The 23047-nt window shown below is 32.6% G+C and overlaps 9 protein-coding genes across 9 annotated transcripts; 6 read left to right on the top strand and 3 right to left on the bottom strand.

The window, feature by feature from the left end:
* Positions 1–2168: 2168 nt before the first annotated feature.
* Positions 2169–4178, top strand: RNJ42_03135 (Ty transcription activator TEC1; the record flags this gene model as incomplete). The annotated part of the gene is made up of 1 exon (XM_071053299.1): positions 2169–4178. One exon carries the CDS (start codon positions 2169–2171, stop codon positions 4176–4178), a length of 2010 nt encoding a protein of 669 aa, XP_070910707.1.
* A 1596-nt stretch (positions 4179–5774) lies between these two features.
* Positions 5775–6005, top strand: RNJ42_03134 (uncharacterized protein; the record flags this gene model as incomplete). Its single annotated transcript, XM_071053298.1, has 1 exon — positions 5775–6005. One exon carries the CDS (start codon positions 5775–5777, stop codon positions 6003–6005), a length of 231 nt encoding a protein of 76 aa, XP_070910706.1.
* A 409-nt stretch (positions 6006–6414) lies between these two features.
* RNJ42_03133 (uncharacterized protein) lies at positions 6415–6756 on the top strand (the record flags this gene model as incomplete). Its single annotated transcript, XM_071053297.1, has 1 exon — positions 6415–6756. The coding sequence occupies one exon, from the start codon at positions 6415–6417 to the stop codon at positions 6754–6756; it is 342 nt and encodes a 113-aa protein (XP_070910705.1).
* A 1279-nt stretch (positions 6757–8035) lies between these two features.
* RNJ42_03132 (uncharacterized protein) lies at positions 8036–9244 on the bottom strand (the record flags this gene model as incomplete). Its single annotated transcript, XM_071053296.1, has 1 exon — positions 8036–9244. The coding sequence occupies one exon, from the start codon at positions 9242–9244 to the stop codon at positions 8036–8038; it is 1209 nt and encodes a 402-aa protein (XP_070910704.1).
* Positions 9245–13145: 3901 nt separating this feature from the next.
* RNJ42_03131 (uncharacterized protein) lies at positions 13146–13415 on the top strand (the record flags this gene model as incomplete). The annotated part of the gene is made up of 1 exon (XM_071053295.1): positions 13146–13415. The coding sequence occupies one exon, from the start codon at positions 13146–13148 to the stop codon at positions 13413–13415; it is 270 nt and encodes an 89-aa protein (XP_070910703.1).
* Positions 13416–14529: 1114 nt separating this feature from the next.
* On the top strand, positions 14530–15447 carry PET9 (ADP/ATP carrier protein PET9; the record flags this gene model as incomplete). The annotated part of the gene is made up of 1 exon (XM_071053294.1): positions 14530–15447. One exon carries the CDS (start codon positions 14530–14532, stop codon positions 15445–15447), a length of 918 nt encoding a protein of 305 aa, XP_070910702.1.
* A 976-nt stretch (positions 15448–16423) lies between these two features.
* On the bottom strand, positions 16424–17383 carry SHE1 (She1p; the record flags this gene model as incomplete). Its single annotated transcript, XM_071053293.1, has 1 exon — positions 16424–17383. The coding sequence occupies one exon, from the start codon at positions 17381–17383 to the stop codon at positions 16424–16426; it is 960 nt and encodes a 319-aa protein (XP_070910701.1).
* Positions 17384–18384: 1001 nt separating this feature from the next.
* Positions 18385–19428, bottom strand: HEK2 (Hek2p; the record flags this gene model as incomplete). Its single annotated transcript, XM_071053292.1, has 1 exon — positions 18385–19428. The coding sequence occupies one exon, from the start codon at positions 19426–19428 to the stop codon at positions 18385–18387; it is 1044 nt and encodes a 347-aa protein (XP_070910700.1).
* Positions 19429–21207: 1779 nt separating this feature from the next.
* RIB1 (GTP cyclohydrolase II) lies at positions 21208–22098 on the top strand (the record flags this gene model as incomplete). The annotated part of the gene is made up of 1 exon (XM_071053291.1): positions 21208–22098. The coding sequence occupies one exon, from the start codon at positions 21208–21210 to the stop codon at positions 22096–22098; it is 891 nt and encodes a 296-aa protein (XP_070910699.1).
* Positions 22099–23047: the final 949 nt, after the last annotated feature.

Raw genomic sequence — 23047 nt, 5'->3', positions numbered from 1 at the left:
CACAGTGGGTTGTATTATTATAATAATATTTTTTTTTGGATATTATTCAGCCTGTAGTCAATGTGCTTTTTCTTTTCCTCTAAATTCTCTCACATCATTTTAATTATAATACCTTCCTTTCTGCTACAAAGACTTGCGTTTTTTTATTTTTATTTTTATTTTTACTTTTGTTTTATTCTTTTTTCCTTTTGATAGTCGATTATCAAAGGTCCTCTTTTTACGCTATCAAGATTGCTTCCATTTTTTCTTCTTTCTGAGTTTCATCCTGTTGTTGCTATTGATTATATATAAAGCAGAGAGTTTTTCTCAAATATTTGAGTCAAGAACGAAAAGAAGGATTCATCGTCGTATTCAATACCTTTGAATCTTATTCCTTAATCCTTAAAAGGTAAATTAATTGGATATCAGAACTACTATATCAAAATTATTATACATCTTTCAATTGTTGGTTATAAAATCTGTTGAAACCTTCATATTTCCTTGATAATACCAATAACACCAAAGAAAAAAGGGATAATTACATTCTAAAGAAAATAACAAACTTATTTCAAAGAAAACAATTTAAAAATAAAACAGAAATTTTAAAGTATTTGAATATAAGCACCACATTCAACGTTTTCTGCCCTTTCTAACACTATCTCACAGGTTTCAAGAATAAATATAAGAGTAATTGGACTTTACAACTTATATTACCTCATTGAAACACCAATTTAACTGCTCTATTTTTATAATCCCCCGCCCTTCATTAATAGTTGCGTTAAAAAAGTGTCAATAACTGTCCAAAGACAAATTCTGAAGTCACATCAAATTCTAGATCCTACCGCTCTATACTTTGTGGAATTCCATATAAATTACGCAGAGTCCCAAGAGTTAATTTAACTATCGCAGCTTCATTTATTTAAAATAGGCTCTCCTTCAAAGCAAATAATATTTTTTTTTCTGCCTCGCTGTCCTTTTTATTTTTTTTTCCCGGAAATTTTTTTGTCCACATCGCACAGAAAAACGCCCGCCGCCTAACAAAATAATATAATTCTTGCTTTTCAACTATTATATTAAAGGAACAAAAACAAAAATAAAATAAATAAAAAGACCATTTAAGAATTTTTAAAAAGAGTACTTATTTTTTCATTCGAAAGGAAATTCTTATCGACCTTAGATTAGAATTCCATATCATTGACTAAAAATTTTAGATAAAATAAGCTTACTCAGACAATTGCAGATATAAAAGAACAAAAAAACAAAAAAAATTTAAAAGATTGTTATCATATCACGGATAATAAAGAACCTTTCCTTTGTTATCTGAACCTTTTTACTCTATCAATTACTTCCATCCATTTCATCATATCAAAATAATCCAACGTATTCTCTCATACTTAAAGTAGAGGAATATTCACAAAATAAAAAAGGAACTTATATATACGAAATTTTTTTTGAAAAAAAAATTTTAATATAGGTTTTCCATTCACCTGAAGTAAAACCCCCAAATCTAATTACAGGGCAATTGGATCAGTTGTATTATCAACTATCAATCAATACTCAAAATAAAATAATTTCTAGGAAAGAATATATTCATTAAAATATATCCCTACCTTCACCAATTTTTTTTTTTTTTGAGGGGCTTCAGTACATCAAAATAATTATTATGATACATTATTAGACCCAATTTTCTTCCTACAATATACAAACTAAGAAAATTATCTCGAACTTGAAAAGGAGTCTTTATATCACAACTTTTCAACTAGCCAACTAATAATTATCAATAAAAATAGAAAAAAAAAATTGATAGCCGTTTCAAAAGTGTGCACGTAACATCGGAAAATTGCCATATCTCCAAGTCAATCATTATAGCTTTCGCTAGCATCACTTAATCGATTATAAAACAAATTTGAAAGCATAAAAAAAAGGTAAGGTAAATCATATTAAGAATAGGTATTGTATTGTAAGGAAAAAGTATTCTAAATTACAACCACACCCAACTCTACTTTACCATTAAGATTATAATCTACTTCTTATATTATTTCATTCAGTTCTTAGAGTTTTAATAATCTCTTTATTTTTTCCTTTCAAAAAACAGAAATAGCACATTCAAGGCTTCTAACAGGTACCTTTTAAAAGCTATTTTCTATTTTAAAACCTAATTTCTAAGGTAAGTGCAACTTGATTTTGTTATGGAGAGGGAAGGATATCATCTGCAATCACAGAATAATACAGGACAATTTACTGGTACAAATATAAACCAAGTCGGAAATCAGTCACATAATTCTTACCCTAGTATTCAGGACACTAACACTTATACGAATACTATAAACACTAATATTCCAGCCAATAATAATAATAATAACAATAATAGCAACAACAACAACAACAACAACAATAATAATAATATGGAATTGGCAATTGATCGATCTAATATCCTCAAGAGTTACAACGCTGGCGTACTAAGACCCAACGACAATATGTCATACCAGGGGGGTATTTCACATATTGCCGTACCAACTCAACCATCATATATGTCAGGGTTTTCTCCCCGCGTTGCCGATCCATATGCTCATGCATATTACCCTTATATGTATGGTCATGATAAATGGCCATATAGAGTTGAAAGCGCATTTACCTCTGCATTGCGTCTTATCATAAAAAATGGTACTTCTAAGATCAAGATAAGAAACAAAAATTATGGTAGAAATGAGCTAATATCCATATATATCAAATATCACACAGGTGAAGTGCGTACCAAGAAACAGATATCCTCTCATATTCAAGTTTGGAAAAAGTCTATACTAAATAAGCTTTCTACGAATGTTAGGCTGACATCTTTAGATCAAGAGATTTTGGAACTTATTGAGAAAGGACCAATACAGAACGAAGAGACATTGAAACTTTTCTATTCTGTGTTTGATGAAATCATAGATGCCTGTTCAAAGGATGATATTGATTCTACTCCAAATGTTGTGGCCACCATGAATGCGATCCCTAAGGAACAGTATTACGAGAATAAACCAAGTGATTCCTCTTTCAGTGAATCTAACGAGAATATCAGAACCCCAAAGCATCAATCAACTTCTCCTCAAGTAGAACAAAAATCCTCTGGTAAAGTCAGCAAATCCCAGAATAGATTGCCACTTCAGACGTCCTTATCATCCGGATCTACCGGAGGGTATGAATTTAGCAAGCCTATGTTAGTTTCTTTAAATGATTTTAAGCATGGCTCTTCCGGTATGGACAATGTCAACTATCAAAGAACATTGCAAGACTCGCATATTTTAAAACAATCCTCAGCTACTCCTTCTACTGCTCCAATGTCTGCCTTATCTTCGACACCGACCGATATAACCGGTTCTTCAGCACTAAGTTCTAAATGGGCACTGCATACACAAAGATCTGATAGAGATTTTATTGATGTTTATGATAGTCATCTTCCTTCATCAAGGGATTTAAGAAAAGGAGCCGAACCCATGGTTGCTGCGACAATAAGAGAGGATTTAGGTAGGGGTGCAATGTATGGCCAGAATGATGTTAGAGCTGTTGAGCAGCCTGTCTATTCTATTGTTTTACCCCAACCAGTATACCAGCATGGTACACCAAATATAACTGGTATACATCCAAACACCGCACAGAATATGAACAATCCAAGAACTCAGGCGCCCTTACCTGCTGGTTATGTTAATAACACCATGCCATCTGATAATATATATCAACCTGGAACTTTGGATGCTATTAATCATAACAGACAACACTCACAAGCTGGGATTGGGTTGAATAATACTCAAATGGCTGGTCCACTTCAAGCAGCAAAGGTTGGAAATAGTCAATATATTCCACAGGGATATCAATATGGAGAAAATAAAAATGTATCCCTACCTCCAAGAGATGTAACATATGTTCCTGGCCAATTTGCTTCTCAGATACAACAACAACCTGCTATGGGTGTAGTTTATCAGCAACCGATATATGCTACTGGTTCGAACAACTATGAGAATCCGCAGTCTAACCCTCTAATACCTCACCAAGGATTGAGGTCTTACAATGGTTTAGTAAATCATGATAATCAAGGGATTTATGGGTCACAAGGTTCGTCAAATTCTAACAAATACGCTCCTAACTACATAATTTCAGGTTCTACATTCGGAGTAAACAATAATGTTAAATCTAACAGCTCAAGTCCAAGGGCCCCATAGTTATTAGCGATCGATACTCCATGAATCGCTTGTTGACGTTTGTTGTGTATTTTCTATAGACTTTTTGTCTATCTATGGAAGATTATACATTGGTAGTGGTAAAGCAATATCTTTACTTGCATAAAAATTCTACTACCCGTGACATGCATTTAGTTTCTTCCGTTACTTTTTATGTCTCTTTATTTCTAACCAAAAAGACGTTAACTTTTTGGTACTTTTATTTTTATTTCACTTTAATTCTAATTCAGATTCAAATTTTATTTCTACATGTTTTATTTTACCATTTGACTAGTAATGATATCTACTTTTTCTAACATTATAAATTATTTTATTTCATGTCCGCTTTATTTCTTTCTTCATTAGATGTTATGGTAAAGATTTCGTTGGTTAGTTTTCATTGTAGATCTACCCAGCGATGTAAAATACTGTACATTATCAAGAAAGAAAAAGAAAACTAACGAACTAGTAATTTGTGACAATATGGTGCTAAATTAAAACATTCTGTATTCTAAAAACATCTAAACAAGTATAGCATTTTTTATTTTTTACACTTTTTATTTTTTTTTTTATCATTATATTTTTGATAAGTATCCATCCTACTTAATTTTAACTTATATGTTTTTTACTCATTTTTCTAGTAGTTTTATTTTATCCAAAATTTAACTGGATGTGGTGTTATTTATTCTATTTTTATATTTATTAAATAAATATATAAAAATTGTCAAGTCATTATAATCAAGATAACAACAAGCCGTTTTTTTTTTGTTTTTCCTTATCAGAAAAAAGTTATAAATAAATAATCAAGTTTATAGAAACAAAGGTAAGATCATAATTTCTCCGATGTATAAATAGATTATATAGATATGTACAATCTATTTGGAGTAAATTTATGACATGGCGTGAATTTGATCTACATGGACTAATAAATGCCCTCGGATTTATTAACCTAAACTCAAATCCTTAATGCAGCACTGTCTTCAGTTTTATTTTTCTTTCTTTTGTTTGTCTCCGTTTCTAGTCCAAAGGAAAATAAATTCTAATGGAAGAATATCACCACAAATCATTTCCGCCTTAATACATATACAAATGGACAAAAAAAATTCTCTTTAAAATATATATCATATCATATGGTAGAATTGTTTTACACTTCATCTGCAACGGTTGTAAAGAGTTTTTCCGGAAATATACTTTTAATGTTTAATTGTCTCAAGACAAGAGAAAAAAATCATTTGTTTTTTAGGACAAAAATTACATAAATATTTGTAAATGATGACGATTTTCATTAGTATAATCCTTCCTTCATCTTCATGGAGCAATAATATTTGTATTTCTATAATTCTTGTATTCTTCCATTTTGAGTACTTCTGTTATCACGCAGGCAATTAAATTTTTTTTCCTTGCGGGCAAAGAGAATCATATCCCCCTTAAATAGACAATTAAACTTTCGAAGAACCAACAAAACAAAATACAAATATATTGAAGGAACTATACAAAGAAAGCTAGCCCTAGCGTTAGAGAATTAATAGTGTAAAGAGAAGGCTGGTAAATATCTTTAGACGTCTGGTTAATTCTATTTCTTTATTCTTTTTTCTTCATATGACTGAGGAAGAACGTATTCCTGAAGAATCGGATTCCGAGTGGGTTTACTGTGATAGGGGCGGAAACAGCACTGATTTATATGAAAGAGTAATAATTAGGCATGTTTTATTTCCACCTATAGAAGAAAACCAGTTTAGAGAGGGTTCCGATGAGTTCATTCCTTGGGAACACGATGGAATCAGGTATCAGCAGCCCAATGAACTGTCCATTCTAGTAGAGGTTACATAATCATGATCATTTGATTTAAAAAACAATACTACTATACAGCAAAGTGCCGTTAGTCAAAATAGCCGTTGTAGTCATCGGTGGGCACACCTTCACAATCTCGCATTGATCAGGTGACTTAAGAAATAATATTATACGGGACTATAATATAAATCTGTACTGCCCTGTCTGTTGTAGCACAGAAATCACTGCAGTGAAAAAAGTTAGCGGAAAATTTTCTGTGCGAAAGCAAAAAAAAAAATAAATTACAAATGTTAAAACTAAAAAAAATTTGCGATGAGCAATGAGATGGTGATTGGAGTTTATTAATTTGGATATAATCAAATCTTTAAAAGTTTTGTTTTTGTCTTCAGCTAATTTATTTTATTTCTACTATTAAAAGCAAAATTAGATACTTATATTACTAATAATAATGGCCAAATCGCTAAGAGCTAGTACACATATCCATGCTAAGTCTGTTAAAAGACAAGCTGTCTTCCAAAAGATTGTGGATGCCAGAGAGGCTAGAATAGCTGATAAGTTAAAGAGTGAGCTAATACAACAAAAACTGAAAGAACTGAGAGAGAAGGAAGGTGCAGATGCTATGATCGATGAGGAAAAGCTAATTGCTGAAATCGAAGAGAAGAAGAAGAATTCTGACAATAATGAGGTAAAGGTAAGTACTTCTGGCTGGAGAGAAGGTAGACATCATCTGTATAAGAAGAACAAGAAGTTAAAGAAGTCAAAGAAGAAGGGATCTTTCACTAAGTTTTAAAAATGCTAGGTTGTTTTTTTTCTTTAAGAGAGTTGCAAGAATCTCTTGTCTAATTCATTTTTTATTTTCTTTCCTATGAAGATTGGAATGTATTTTTTAAAAATTAAATAATTACAGCAGTATTTGGGAAGCATTTTATTTGGGTCGGCACTAATAACTCTCTTCCTATGTTTCTTAATTTAGGTAATTTTTCTTTACTATTTGTATAATAATATTTAGAATTATGGAAGAGATACTAATAAATACTAAAAAAAGTTTGAAAAAATATTAATTGATATGAATCAGTCGTATAATCAAGTAGTATTCACAATAATGAGTCTATCTATTTCTGACTTTTTTTTTAGTTATGATAAATGTTGGTTTATTATATAATCAATCGATTAAAAAGAAATTAATGTTTTTCTTAAATAAAAATTTTGTTTTAAAAGAAAAGAAAAAAAAATAAGGTAAATATGAAATTAAAATCAAAATAGCACTAAATATCATTTAAAAAAAATAGTGGTTATTTTTTTTATATAACACTATATGCAACATACCGATGGAGTAAGACTAACAAGACTTCTCAGATAAACATTTTAGACAACTACTCGACAGTCATTACCAGATGAATGGTCGAGAAGTAGTTAGCTCTAAAATGCAAAGGACTTATATATAACGTTGTCACAAACATAGGCTTTTTAAAAGTGATAGAAACATAATGATAATAATAATATTATTAGTAATGAAATTAGGTTGTTTAAAAATTTTTATAATATATCGAGAGAAAGAAATGTAATAAAAAAGTAAAAAAATAATGATATTATTGTTTACAAATACCATAAATATGACAACATGATAATGTTTTTAGTATCGGTGAGTATTCACAAAAGATAGCAACAAATCATATAACAATTTCCTGAAATTTTTATATGATCTGTCACAAATAAAAAAAAATATCAATGTGATATGACAATGCTAGAAGATTATCAAAATCTTATGCTTGAACATTATAAGAATGTGAATGTAGGATGATGATAAAATCTTTCTCTGATGATTTAGATTTCATATAAGGCTATGAGCAACGAGTATACCTAGCTAATTTATGCATATACTGGGGCTAGGCTTCATAAAATGTAAGGGAGGTAAAAGAAAAAAATAGCGGAAAACAAATAACAAACAAAATAAGTAAGAATAATAAGAACAATAAGCAATCTAGCACACAAACTAGATTATAATGGCAATATTGCATTTGAAATAGCAATAACTTGAGGTAAAAATATAGCTACCCAAAAAAAAAAAATCAAGAGGTGAAAGACTTCTCCTTTATCTTTGCTCTTCTCTCTCTTCTTAACCTACTTTGCATCATTGAGTAAGTTGCTCTTCTAATTATAGTCTCTAGGATATTATGATCATATTCCGGGTATTTATCTTTAACTCTGCTATGCAACTCCTCAATTAGGTAAGTTCTAGTTTCTTTGTCAGTATCCCTAATCCAAGTTTTGTAGCCTAGAGGATAGTTTAATTCATGTTGGAAGATATCCAGAATATATTTCTCTCTTTCCAACGCTTCTTGAGGGGTACTCAAATTTAGCTTCTTTGCTAGGCCAATTGCGGAGAGTCTGGCATCACTGCACTTCCTGCCTTGTTCGTTGTTCTCACCATCAGAGGATTCCGAATCAGTCTTTACCTTACTCATTTTTCTCTTCTTATGAATCCTCTTTGTATTGTAACCCTCGGTTATCTTGCCAGCATCAGTCAATGGATTCATAAACATAGTGTCGACATTCACATCTCTCATAATGTGATCAGTATTATTATTATGGGTTTTAGTAACGGAGGTACTAGAGTTGGTATTAGGTGTTGAAATTATAGCGCCAGCGTGTTGGTTTTCATAAGGAGTAGTATTTTCTGGGTTGGTCATGAAGATATCAGTCGGGTCGTTATTGAATGCAGTTTGCTCATCTAAAGGAGGAGTCACCGGGGCTCTATGGGGCTTGAAGACACCTTGGCCCAGATAGAAATCGCCTTTCAAAAAATTGTTTAAGAACTCCGTTGAGGTTAGAGTTGCGCAATTAATAGTATCTGTGCTGTAAGTGTTTGTGGCTCCGATTGTACCAGCCGAAGGTATATCGTCCATTGAGGAAGGAAGAGTCTGTTTAAGAAGAACCTCATCATTCCAATTAAAATTGAAAAAATTAGACTTATTTAATGGAGACTGCGGCTGTTGACTAGTGTTCGTAGATGAGACATCATACAGATTCAATTGACTCGCACTGTTTATGCCATCTATCACAGAAGACATAGGCGTATCCATCATCGCACGATTCATTTGGGACTTCTCGGCCCTTCTCACCTCATCGCCTTTATTGCCATAATAAAAGTCACGTGCATTGTTACCCTCAAGCATGTGAATATCTCCTAGGTTCATAGTTGGAAACGATTCATCGTATTTTGCTTCCATTAGCGGCAGAGGCATTTCCAAGTTAAAGTCCATTTCCAAATAGTCCATATTTTATAATCTTGTTATCTTGAATTGTTTTTTTTTTCCTTCTTCAAAACTTCTTGGTGGTCGTAATGTTTTTTTTAATACTTTTTATTTCAATCTTACAATTAGAAAATAAATAGATGAGTATCTAGTATTGTAGTTTCCTTCTTTTTCTGTTTTTATTTATAAGCTTTTTTTTTTTCTCTATTGTAATTGTTTATTATTTATTTAATAGGTTTAATATTTTCTAGAAGAAAGTTTTTTCAATTATTTATTTTTATAATAATTAGTAAAATATTTTTTTTGTTAGATTTTAATAATTAATAATATTATTTTATATTCTTTTTTTTTTTTTTTTTTTTTGAAATTTACAGAGATGAGTTAGTTAACTTCTTTAAAGGTTTACAGAACCGATAGCTCTCTAAAAGTACAAGATATATATATAATTTTTTTAGTTTCTACTATTCCTTCTATTTTTTTTTTACTTTTGTTTTTAAAATTTAATCTTCTGTATTCTAATACTAAGTCTGGCTATAAGGGAAAGAAAAAAAAACCACTCGAAAAACTTCCGTATGGATGTTTTTCTGTAAAACATAACAATGGATTTTCGTATTTTCTACTTTTCATTCTATTAGAGAAAAATATATCTCCTTCCCTTCTACAATTCCTTTGCGATAGATGATTTTAGAAGAAGATTAGTTATATCTTCCTTTTTTTTTTTTATTTATTCACAGCTTGAACTTCTTACTATAGTTCAAAAACTTCATTATATTTTTGTTATTATTATATCTATTCTTACTATCTCTACGGGACTGTCTGTTGGATTAAGTAAGACATGCAAGGAGTTACGTTTTTTTTATGTATTTTGCATCCTTTCTACAGAATAAGAGCACCGAGCAACTGAAATATATGAAAAGAAAAGAGTAGTCATACGGGAAGTCAACCAGGGAAAAAAAGAAATGAAGAGGAAATAAATAGCGAAAGAGAAAAAAAAAAACAGAAGCGTAGAATAAATGTGAGGAAGAAAATCTTTTCGACGCAGGTGAAATCTCAAAATGAAGGACAAATACATACAATCTCTAACAAAATAATAAGGGAATAGAAAAAAAAAGAAAGAAAAAGGGAAGGAGCTTGCCCCTCCAAGTATATTTCTATTTTCTATTTATTTGTTTATTTATTTATTCCGCTCTTTTTCCCACTTCAATGGAATTATTATGGGTGGGTGGAAACCGAGTCTTGTACGGTAATTTCTGAGAGGAGTTTTTATTTTTCTTTAAATTTTGCGGGAAGTTGAAACGGAAAGGGAAAAATATAGTGTGTGTAAGCTTTCTAAGGCCTGGACCGTATTTTTTTAGTATTGTAGCTTGATATCTTTAAGTGTGGTAAATAACAAAACAAAAAAAAAACTTGTACCGGGCCCGGCAAGAAGGTTTATATCTTTTTTATCCCATTCGTACGGGTCTTTCTGTATATATCATAAAGAGAAAAGTACGGGGTTCCTTAAAAAAAAAAAAAAAGAGTACGAAGCACTTATCTATAGTCACTCACGACTACATTGACATTAACCGAAAAAAAAATTGTGTAAGAAATGTGCTGAGTAGGGAAAAAGTCGTGCCGTAGAAAGGGAAAGAAAAAAAAACAAGGCTCTTACTCTCTATCTTAATAAAAAAAAGACATATGTCTTTTTCCTTTTTGACATTTCTAATAGTTTTTCCGAGACAAATTGAAGTAGGTGGAGAGAAAAAGGCAAATGAACCGCAGGTTAAGGGCAGTACAGATGAAGACTTGCTACTGAAAGATCTATGAAACAAAAATCGTATTTTTTATTTGTTCTCCTTAATTATTTGCCCTCTCTGTATGTTGGAGGTTAGTGAGATAGTAATAGAGAATAAACCGTACGAAATAAATTGTATATGATAGGAATAACGTAAAAAAAAAAAAAGAATTTTCCGGGCCGTTAATGAATCCCTTTTTTCTTTTACATGTGTTCTGATGTTTGGCGTTCATGTGCAGCTATTTATCGAAAATAAAAATATATACTATTAATTCTGTTAAACGTATAAGGAGATAATTATACATTTATATAGTAAATTATTCCGTCGGTTTCAGATCATGATAAGAAAAAAGGATTATAGTGAATGGCTATAACATATGGCTATAGCCATATTTAAGAAAATTATCATAGATTTAGGTATTTGTCGGTAATCAACATACTAAAATAGTAGTATGAGCCATGCTCAACAATTAGACTGGATACAGTGAATCTAATACCCAACATAAAATAAAGGAGGTCTTATCTCTTTATTATTGCTCTCTTGCACCCACAATTTTCCATATACGGTAAACATGGACCGGGGGTGGAAAGGACTAGATTCAAAATCAGAGTACAAAAGATACAAACGAAGAAAAACAGGGTAAGGTCCTTATTCTTTTTGTTAATGGATATAAAGACCTTGTACACTAATTTCAATGGAGCGCTGAGTCAATAAAAGAATCCGTCGGATGCTTCGGGCCCTATAATTTCTCTTGTCCCAACACAAATAAAAGAAAAAACAAAAGTTACTGGGTAGATAGAGAGTCTCAATGGGTAGGAAAACGTCAATTCTTTTTTTTTTTTTTCTTCTTAAATCAGGTCCCTTTGTAGTAATAGAGCTTGTACGAGCTGTTTAGTGTGTACTCCTTTTTTGACTAAGTTTTCATTTACGAAATATCAGGCTGTAATAGGAAATATGTAATTCTTATTCAGATAATTGTGAATCAGGCGGTGGTGTACTGCTGCATGTTTTTTCTTTTTTTTTTTATCTCTCTCTCTCTTTTTTTTTTTTTATCATGTTTTTCTTTTCCCCTCAAACAAACTGATAATATTCTCTTACCTGCAAGGGAACAATGAGGAATTACCATCATGTGCTTATACGCATTCTTTACCGTTGGCAATTGATAGATTTATTTTGGGACAAACAAGCGGGGCCCGGAGATGACCGTTTATTGTATTTTTTTAATACACTCATTTACAATATTTTTTTTTTTTTGTGTTAAGAAAATCATGAGAGATAGGAGAAAGAAAATATAAAATTTAATAAGGGGAAACGATTAAATAAAAATTAATAATAAATCACGAACAATAAGAGGTTTTCCCCCTTCGTTAGGAAGCGAGGAATCCTACTATAGCTCTTTAAGAAAAAACAAAAAAATAAAAAAAAGAAATATCTTAACACTCCTGAGAGTGCAGAGGAAAATCTTTTCAAGACAAATAAGAAATACCAATACTATTTAATTTTTATTTTTTCCATGTTGACCCGAAATATTACTGTGAATCAGCACTGAAGCTTAGTATTGACATATTCCTTTGGGATCAGAAAAATCTTATGTAAGGGACCTGTAATATATTTTCTTTTTTTCTTGTTTATTTCACTCAAAATACAATACGGTAAGGTAAGTAAAAAAAAATATAGAAATAAACCAAAATAAAAACTAAACCAAAATAAATGATCAATTCCTCGGATTTAATTCTTTTAGTTGCGAATGGTTTGGGGCAAAATATATTCCAAACATCAAGTGGTGGGAGTGAAGTGAGGCAATAATTAGGGTACACATGATTTACACTTTTCTTACTCTTGTCTATAAACGACCGTTTTTTTTTTGTGTATGGCAAAAATAAATAAAAAATGATTCGTATTATTAGATGTAAAGTTTTCGGGTAAATCAGGAGAAGATTGTTCCGGGTAGGATATTCGGGTAACCATCCATCAACGCAATATTCTGACTCTTCCGGGTAAGTCGAAATAAACAATGGAGGTGGAAATAATTAAAATTTTTTTTATTTGTTAAAGACACAAGGGGAGAATAAGAATTATGTGTATAAGAAGGCGCAAATATAGATCATAACTACATTGTAAGAAAAAGAAGAGAATAGATAAATAGAAATATGTTCTTCTTTCTACCTCTAGTTTGTGGTGTTAACAGCTGGGACAAACCATATAAGGGCAACGACGCCCCACCATTGTACTGTCCGCATTGTCATAACTACAGTGTACAACCTGTTAAAAGGAGACAGTTCTTCACGGTATGGTTTATACCATTAGTACCTATACATTGGGGAAACCAACTTCATTGTACCATCTGTAATTGGAGACAAGACTTTAGTGATAAAGAACAACTAGAAAAAGTTATTCATCAACAACAGGACCTAAAGTAATCATAATATAACGCGTGTTGTGTGCTTTTTTTTTTATTTAATATTTATATATATATTCTATAATATTTTGTAATGGCTGGTTACATTACATTTTTGTTATATATATAAGTTTTTATTTCACCCCATCGCAATTAATAAAGATAGTCGTTATCCATTCGTTAAAACATATATCATACTTATTTTCGTTAGTCATGTGATATCACAGGAGTTAGTACCGAAATCTCGGCATATAAAATTTAATCCGATACTCAGCAATTCTCTCCCCCCGCAATAAAGTTACGGCTGTATTTTTTAATTCCCAATTGACTCCATTTTAGTATGGTCTAGCATACATTTTTTTTATCGGGTAATCCCTGATAGATTGCTATTGATAGATCTGCCCTCCCCCCCGCTTTCTTTTAATAAACTCATCAAAGTTACCCTATCGAAAAACGTGCTATATTTCGTGTTCCTGGACTAACTGTACACCTACCACTTAGGCTAGCTTCTCTGAGCTTAACCCTTCTTTAAAATGCCTCTGCAGTATTATTACTGTCTATCACGAAAAAACTGGAACGAAAAAAATAAAGGGAGAGAAAGTAGAGGGGGAAAAAAAAAAAGGGAGTTAATCCATATCCCTCGACGCTCATTGGCTACTGCCTCTCTCTCGGCTCTCCCTGTTACTCTTGTATCCGTGTCAAAATCCAGGGTATCCACGAAGAGAATGGCGTTTTACTATATAAACGGTTCCTTTGTACGGGTTTTTGATAGAATTGATAGAGAAAACATGCTCAGAAAATTTAAGTTATTTTATTATTTTTCCCAATTTTTGATGAATTTTGATTGGACAGTTTTTGATTGGAAGAATAAAAAAATAAATTGAATAGGAAAAATTTTAACTTCTTTTTTTATCCTGTCCCCCTACAGGAATATATAAGCAGAATGGGATCTGTTCTTTTCGATGAGATGGTAGAAAAAAAAATTTTTTTAGAATAAAGCTCTTTCTCTCTCTCTTATATATATAACTATAGATTTATTATTTTTTATTAATTTTAACTTTTTTTTTATCTATCTTTTCTAAAGGTGTTAATAGACTAACAAACAAAAACACAAACAAACAAACATATATATAACAATGTCTGAACAAAAACCAAAGTCTAACTTCGCCATTGATTTCTTGATGGGTGGTGTTTCTGCTGCTGTCGCCAAGACTGCTGCTTCTCCAATTGAAAGAGTCAAGCTTTTGATTCAAAACCAAGATGAAATGATCAAGCAAGGTTCTTTGGACAGACGTTACAACGGTATCGTTGACTGTTTCAAGAGAACTGCCCAATCTGAAGGTATCATCGCTTTCTGGAGAGGTAACACCGCTAACGTTATCCGTTACTTCCCAACCCAAGCTTTGAACTTCGCCTTCAAGGATAAGATTAAGGCTATGTTTGGTTTCAAGAAGGAAGAAGGTTACGCTAAGTGGTTCGCTGGTAACTTGGCCTCCGGTGGTGCTGCTGGTGGTTTGTCCCTATTGTTCGTCTACTCCTTGGATTACGCCAGAACCAGATTGGCTGCTGACGCTAAGGGCTCCAAGAAGGGTGGTGAAAGACAATTCAACGGTTTGGTCGATGTTTACAAGAAGACTATCGCTTCTGACGGTCTTGCTGGTCTATACAGAGGTTTCATGCCTTCCGTCGTTGGTATCATCGTCTACAGAGGTCTATACTTCGGTTTGTACGATTCCTTGAAGCCATTGTTGTTGACCGGTTCTTTGGAAGGTTCTTTCTTGGCCTCTTTCTTGCTAGGTTGGGTTGTTACCACCGGTGCTTCCACCGCCTCTTACCCATTGGATACCGTTAGAAGAAGAATGATGATGACCTCCGGTCAAGCCGTCAAGTACAACGGTGCTATGGACTGTATGAGAAAGATTGTCGCTGCTGAAGGTGTCTCCACTTTGTTCAAGGGTTGCGGTGCTAACATCTTGAGAGGTGTCGCCGGTGCCGGTGTTATCTCCTTGTACGACCAATTGCAAATGATCTTGTTCGGTAAGAAGTTCAAATAGATGTGATTTAGGTTACAAAAAGAGCCATTAAAATTGTTTTTTTTTTATCTAACTACTATCACTATTATTTTTTTTTGCTCTCAAGCATTGACATTTCAAACTATAACGCAACTATTTTTTATTTTTTTTATTACTAATATTTGTTTTCATTCCTATTAATTTGATTTAATATTCTTTTAAGAAACAAAAAACAACAACAAAAACATTTAACTCAAAGCAGGAGATGAATTTCCAATTAATAAAGAATAAGGAGAACTTTTTCAACATAAAATGAACAAAATTACTTCTTGTTTTTTTATTGGTTATTCACGTTTCTGACTTTAGTTGAATTATATCTATATTGAACCTTCCGTCAGGATATCTTATTTTGGGGTAAGTATATGAAGAGATTTAGCAGAAGTAACAAATTTTAATTTTTCTATGGCAATTAAGTGAAAGCGGTGTGTTTTAAAAAGGACTTAAATTTGGGAGGATTAGTATATCAACATTAAAAAATAATACCAGATACTACTATCATTGCAATTGGTCTTAAAAAAGATTTTTTTTTGTACATTATTAAAAATTTTCATTTCTGTCCTTGATGTTTTCCATCCTTTTGCAAAATATTCTTTGTCCATGTACATATGCATTCAGATTTATTTCCTTACAACATCACTTCACTCTTTGTCAGAGAATAAGATTTTTACTTATTTTTTGTCTCATTACTTCCAATTGATGAAAAATATGATAAACTGATGGTAAATAAGGTAAGATAGAATTAACGTTACTGTATTTTACTTGTAACTATCGTACATATTTAAATTTGACCTGTCTGCAAATATATATTTTAAAATCTGCTTGTTTCATAATCAATCTACAAAAAAAAATAGTTTACATTAAAACTTACTGTATATATAAATACAAGGCAATATATTATATCAGAGTTTCATGTAAAAATGAAACTAATTACACGAAAACCACTACCTATAGATATCTCTCACCTCCAAGGTTTAGGTTTTTCATTTTTGTTGTCAGTACCATTAGCGATCTTCGAAAGTGACCCCATAGTCTTACTTTTGCTTAATGTACGTTTGTGCGTCTGATCGAATGCCATAGAGTTAGACCGAGACATAGTGCTCTGCCTGTACAACCTCTCAAACACATTTGATGACCCATCCGAAATGGATCGCTGTTCGCTTGTCGTACCACTGATTCCATTTTTTCTCAACATATTATTATCTGATGATTGTCTAAACTGGGTGGACACAGAGCGTTGCATGATTCTGTGATTGTGATTTATTGATGGCCTCGTGTGTTCTGTTCTTACTTGGTTGAAAGGCTCAGATCTTATCGAAATGTTGTCCCGTCGTATTCTTGACTTGCTCATATTAAACGTGCTATTATCTGTATTAAATGAGGGCATGGGCGGTCTTCTTAACGGCTCTATTTTGGATTTCTGGCCGCTCGTGATGTATGTAGTGGTTTCCCGTGCTCGATTCATAGAATTGATGGTCGGTTGAAGGAAACTCGGTGTTTTCAACGGTGCTAGGTTCGTCTTTGATTCAACCGTCGCATTGCTATGTGAACGTTTTTCGGGTGATCCACCGTTTGAAAGTGTAGATGATGATCTGAGTTTCAACCGTCTTATCTTCTTCGTTATCTCGACTACTTCAGGAGTCCTCTTAATGGGGCTAAACTTGTATTTCTTCTTTTTTTGATCGTCCAGCTGGACAGAATAATGCGTATCAACCGACTTCATATTCTGAAAATTCAGATCATGAACTTTGTTGAAATGTGCGTCAGGTACATGTTCTCTGATTTCTTCTTCCGTATCTAACCGATGTACAAGTTCGTTAGCTTCTGAGGCCCGGTGACTCAGCTCATCGAAGATGGATGTTCCTAATCGTTTCGATATTCCTAATTGATCGATGATCACTTCCGGATCCTGATCCTCCATCGTCCTATATACTCTATTAAAGGATATTCAATAACCGACAATTAGATAAACTTTACCCAATTATTAATCGTAACATTTGTAAAAAGAACTGTATATAATGTATGACATAGAAATTAAGAAATTAAAAGCTAAGAGGATATCGCCCTTTTTTCAAGAATTTTTCAGCTATAACGGCTCTCTCACATGACCCGATGCAGCTTTAAAGAACTATGGCCCGTTTAAACCATTGTTTACATTAGGCTTTATATTATTTATCTATTATTGTATACATTAGGTATCTCTATTATTTATCTAAAGCTTAAATTAATGATTAGTTTAGTTGATACCTGATTGTATTTCTAAAATAAAAAAGAAAAGAAAAGAAAAATAGTAAAAACCTAATATATGATTAATTTGATGGATTTAAAAGAAACAGAAAAATAAGGATAGAACACAACACTCTCTTATACACAAATTGTACGATATTTTTGCTGGATAAACACTATTAGTTTAGAAGGTAGAGGAGGGTTGGTAGAGAGTAATAAAAAAAATACAATAGATTGGAAATATAATAGTAATAATAGGAGTAATAGAAATAATAATTAATATAATAGTAATAGTAATAGTAATAGTAATAATAAAAAAAGATATCTCCCATTTTCAATTTTTTATAAAAATAACGTTCTCTGTTTCTAATGTTGTATTGTTTTTGTTAAAATAGGATCAGAATGAATGAATGGTAATATTAATGATTACAAAAGGTTACTAGCATGTAATATAATCGTTAAACCTCTATGTATTCCAAATTCATTTAGTGAGTAATAGAAGTATATTTCATTCAATCCATGAAAAATAAATTAACATTTTAATCAATATTAAAATTGTTGTTAGTGCTAATTTTTTTTTATTTCAGTTCATAATTTCAGAAAGAAAATAATATAAATTTGGTGTCGCTGTTCATAAAAGAAATATTTTAGTTTTTCATATTATATTATCTTTGATCTTATTTGTTTTTTCCTACTTCAATTGTCGTCACTTTGAGTATTGCTGAATCTTTCCTTACGTCTTTGAATTTCAGTGTTCAAGTTTCTTTGCAACATGGACTCAGCAAGGTTTACGGATCTAGAAGTTGAACCAATAATGGTAAACTTTCTAATTCTCTTGTCTTCTTCACCATTCACAGGTTCATTAGTGACGTCTCCTTCTTCATCAGGTCTAGCCTCCATGATGATCTTTGTTTTGGTGAATTTTCTAAGGTTGGCAAGTCTGTTACCCTTTTTACCAGCTAAAGCACCAACATAGGTCTCTGGAATCAACACTGTAGCAGTGTACTCTTGTGCGATACTACTTCCGTTAGTTTCAGAAGTCTTTTGCAAGTGAGGGTAGTATTTTCTTTCAAATCTTCTTCTGGATGAAGACGAACCGTTAGATTCCTCACCATTACTTTGCTCCTTCTCGGCATTATTAGTTTCTTCTTCATCCTTGATGATGATTTCGCTGATCTCCTTTAGAACATTAGTGATGGAGCCAGCAAACCCTTGAATTTCAAGCAATCTTTCGGTACTGTCTGGCAAGAAACCACGAGAAGCAACCAACTTGACTCCATGCTTTTCGATCAACGACTTAATTTGGTTACCACCTTTACCGATAATGCTAGACAATTGGGTGTTGAAGACCAGGAGTCTCAAGTGGCCAATTCTCTTCAATTGTTCCTCGACTTGTTCATCTGTTAGATCACCTTCACGTGACTTCAATTCCTCTGCACTTGGTGGAGGTAGCAAATGGTTCAAGAAGTGGAAATGGTAAGGCTCTTGTGCAGCTGTAGACCCATCTTCTTGTTGTTCATCATTCTGATTCAACATCTCCACAATATCACCTAATGCGTTACATACATCCTCAACCTCACCACTACAGGTAAGCACACGATCAGAACACCCAGGAACCTTTTCAGATATCCCAATCTTAACACCATTATTCTTATCACGAACTCCTTGTATAGAATGCCCTTGGGTACCAATAACTTTAGCAGCTTCCTTCAACGATAGTAGAACTCTATGGCTAATCATATTGTATTTTACTTCTGTTGTTTTTGTTATTTATCTAGTTCAATTTAACTTAACTTAACTAATTTTTTTATTTGAATTGTTATTTTTTGTGTTAATTTTTATTGTTAGTTAATTTTTTTTTTAGTTGTCCTCTAGTTCTCTCCTACCTTTATCAAGTTATTTTTTTTTTTTTGATTTTTTTACTTTCAAAGGGGGGTTACTGTTTTGTATTGTTTGTAGAAGTTGTATTTATTTTATTTTTTTGATTTTTTTTTTTTAATTTTAATATTCAAGAAAAGATTTAGAAAATTCCCCTTCATTGCAAGCTCTTTGTTTAAATTATTCAACCTATACTCCTTATACATCTACATAACTATCTAATCCTGTTCTCTCTCTCTCTCTCTCTTTGCTCTTTCTCTCTCTCTCTCTCTCTCTTGGTGTTATTTCTACTTTTTTTCCCCCTTCCCTCTTTGTCTTGCTTCTTTTGCTGTATGTGTGTCTTTTGTCTTTGTCTTCGGTGTGTGTGTGTCTTGTGTGCGTGTGTGTGTGTGTGTGTGTCTGTTTATTTTTATATTCTTATGCTTTTCTGGCTTCTCTCTGAACCCTTTTTGCACAACAATGTTTGGGTTATTTTCTTTTATTGACAGCCTGTTCGCTTTCCTATATTTTTCTTTGTTTTCCATTTTCCTCATTTGTACTGCTTTTTTTTTATTACCTACGTATGCTTTAATGTTGTTTTTTATTGACACACAGAACTATCCGTAGGTGTCTTTAATTTCATGTCGTGTGCTGGGTTGTTGTCTTTTTTTCTTTACTTGTTTATTCTTTGATATCCCGTTGTACGTGTATGATCACATCTCGTTATACGTACATAGTTACATCTTATTATACGTATTTTATCACATTGAACTATTGTACAACTATACGTTATTATCATATGATATATCGTACATGATGTATTTATTGGTGGGGGGGGGGGAGGGCAGGAAGGCGTTGGATCCGTATTTTGACAGAAACGGTCGGAAAGAGAGGTTACTACAACCCGGACTGTGTTGAAGTAATTCACAAAGAAAATTTTTGATTAAAAACCGCGTGGGGAAGAGTGGCGGAGGTAAAATGCAACGGAAACTGTGGTAAAGTAAAAAAAAAAAAGAACTTCGTTTGTTATATAGTACTGTGCGAGGTTTTTTGTTATTCGCTCGGGTTCTTCTAAGTTCTATCAAAATTAAAAAAAAAAATAAGACTGGTGATATTCATTTTCTTCTGATCTTTCTTCTCGGCGTAGTTTTTTTTGATTTCCTACGGCTGTTGTTCATTATCTTCCTTTTCCCCCCTTTTTTATTTTATTTGTCATCCGGTATTTAGTAATGTTACAACTTTTTTTGTTAATTTTATGGAAAAATGCGTTAGTTTCGAAGAAATCACGGTACAAACTTTTGTGGGAGATCTCTCTTTCTTTTCTTCCGAATTAACATCAACTAAAAAATGAAAATAAAAAATGAAAATATTTCGTATCACCCGGGTTTTCGTTCTTAAAACTCTTTTCTCCTTAATTTTCTTTGTTGCCCGTGTAAACCTTTGTTGATAATATATTGTAATAATAATGTAATGAACATAAAGAGGAAGAAAATAGAGTTTTTAATATATATAAAGAAACTATAACATACTATTAATATTCATTGAAGGTTCTTTGGTTTTAGAAAGAAAGAAAAAAATACAATAGATTATAATTCTATTTTTTTTTTATTACTTGAATAATATTAAACTAAAGAAAACTAAAAAATTGACAAAAAAAAAAAAATGACCTCTTCACTTCCAGATGTACAGTGTATTGCTAGAGCTAGGATACCTACAACACATGGTCCAGATATCTTTTTACACCTGTATACTAATGACAGAGATAACAAGGAACATTTAGCAATCGTCTTCGGTGAAGATATAAGGAGTCGTACGCTGTTCAAACAGAGGCCCGGAGAGACTCAGCAGGACAGAATGGTCCGTGGTGCCTACGTCGGGAAACTTTACCCAGGTCGTACAGTCGCCGATCGCGATGAACGTTTGGGATACTCCTTAGAATTCGATAACGCCACCGGTGAGTTAAAACCCGCAGACGCTACCACATGGGGCGAGCACAACGACACCCTAGTGAGAATCCATTCGGAGTGTTACACTGGTGAGACCGCATGGAGTGCTCGTTGCGACTGTGGTGAGCAATTCGATCGCGCTGGCAGACTGATAGCCGTAGACGAGGAAGCAGAAACACACATCAGAGGTGGTTCCGGCCACGGAGTCATCGTCTATCTGAGACAGGAGGGCCGCGGGATCGGCCTCGGGGAGAAATTGAAGGCGTACAACCTCCAAGATCTAGGCGCTGACACAGTGCAGGCAAACCTAATGCTGAAACACCCCGCAGACGCCCGTGACTTCAGTCTCGGAAAAGCTATCCTGCTAGATCTCGGAATCCACAACGTCCGTCTCCTCACAAATAACCCAGACAAAATCCAGCAGGTACAACATGAGGACATCCTCCGCTGCGTAGAACGTGTCCCCATGGTTCCTATCCATTGGACCGACGATACCCAGGGTATTGACTCAAAGGAAATTGAAGGGTATCTGCGTACGAAGATCGAACGTATGGGTCATCTCCTACAAAAGCCACTGAATCTCCACACACAGGAGTCTTCTACATGATAATAAGAGAAAGAAAGAAAGAAAAATAGGGGTCAAAGAAAGTTCAAACTGAAACAATTGCCGCCGACAAGAAACAATGACCGAAAAAGGAAATTTGAACATTTGCCGCCGAGGTTTTGCCGCCGAGGGGGCTCGTTTTTTTACCCCAATTTATTATTTTATTTTTTTTCGTATATAAACCAACCCTGTTTCCCAACATTCTCTCTTTTTTGTTTTTTCTAACTTATTTTATTTTATTCCAAGAAAGCATTTATTCTCGCTACCCCCCGCGCTTATTTGTTTAAAATTTTATAAGGTATTGTTGAAAAAGAAAGAGAGGCAGAACACAGACCAGAAAAGAAAATAAAATAAAAGGGTAAGAACAAGTTATTTTAGTTTTCCACATTCACTTTTAAATTTTAATGCAATACAATAGAACGACTTATATATATATTATATTATTTTGAATTTTTTTTTTTTTTTAAAGTTTTATTTTTTTTTTATCTTTTTTCTTTTTGTTTTTGACGAAAGAGAAGTAGTAAAAAAAAATAAAACCATTAATAATAGACTGTTTCGTAAGCAAAACTTCCCTCTTTTTTTATTTTTTCTTTCATCTTTTTATAGAGTCTTCTTCACCAAATTTTGTTTTGTGGCTGGAAAACTTTCGACATTATATTATTGTTCTTGTCCGTTTTATTTTATTTTTTTTTTCATTTTTTTGATTATAACTCGCGTCGCGATGAGCTTAAACAAAGAAAAAATAAAAGAGCAAACGGAAAGTAAAGAATTAAAATTAAGAAGATAATAGAAAATTAACCTTTTTCAAAAAAGGCAATAAAAGATATATACCAAAACTGCACAAACAAGAAAAGAAGGTACAGAAATAGAACTTTTCCTATATAATATACTGTATTCAATATCCTTTTTTTGTTTTGTTTTGTTTTTATATGAAGAAAGAGGAAGTGAAGGG

The sequence above is a fragment of the Nakaseomyces bracarensis genome, assembly GCF_045282275.1.
Source record: "Nakaseomyces bracarensis strain CBM3 chromosome Unknown Scaff11_0, whole genome shotgun sequence".
Lineage (NCBI taxonomy): Eukaryota > Fungi > Ascomycota > Saccharomycetes > Saccharomycetales > Saccharomycetaceae > Nakaseomyces > Nakaseomyces bracarensis.
Note: the sequence above shows the minus strand (reverse complement) of the source record. Positions and strands in the feature narration are given on the sequence as shown.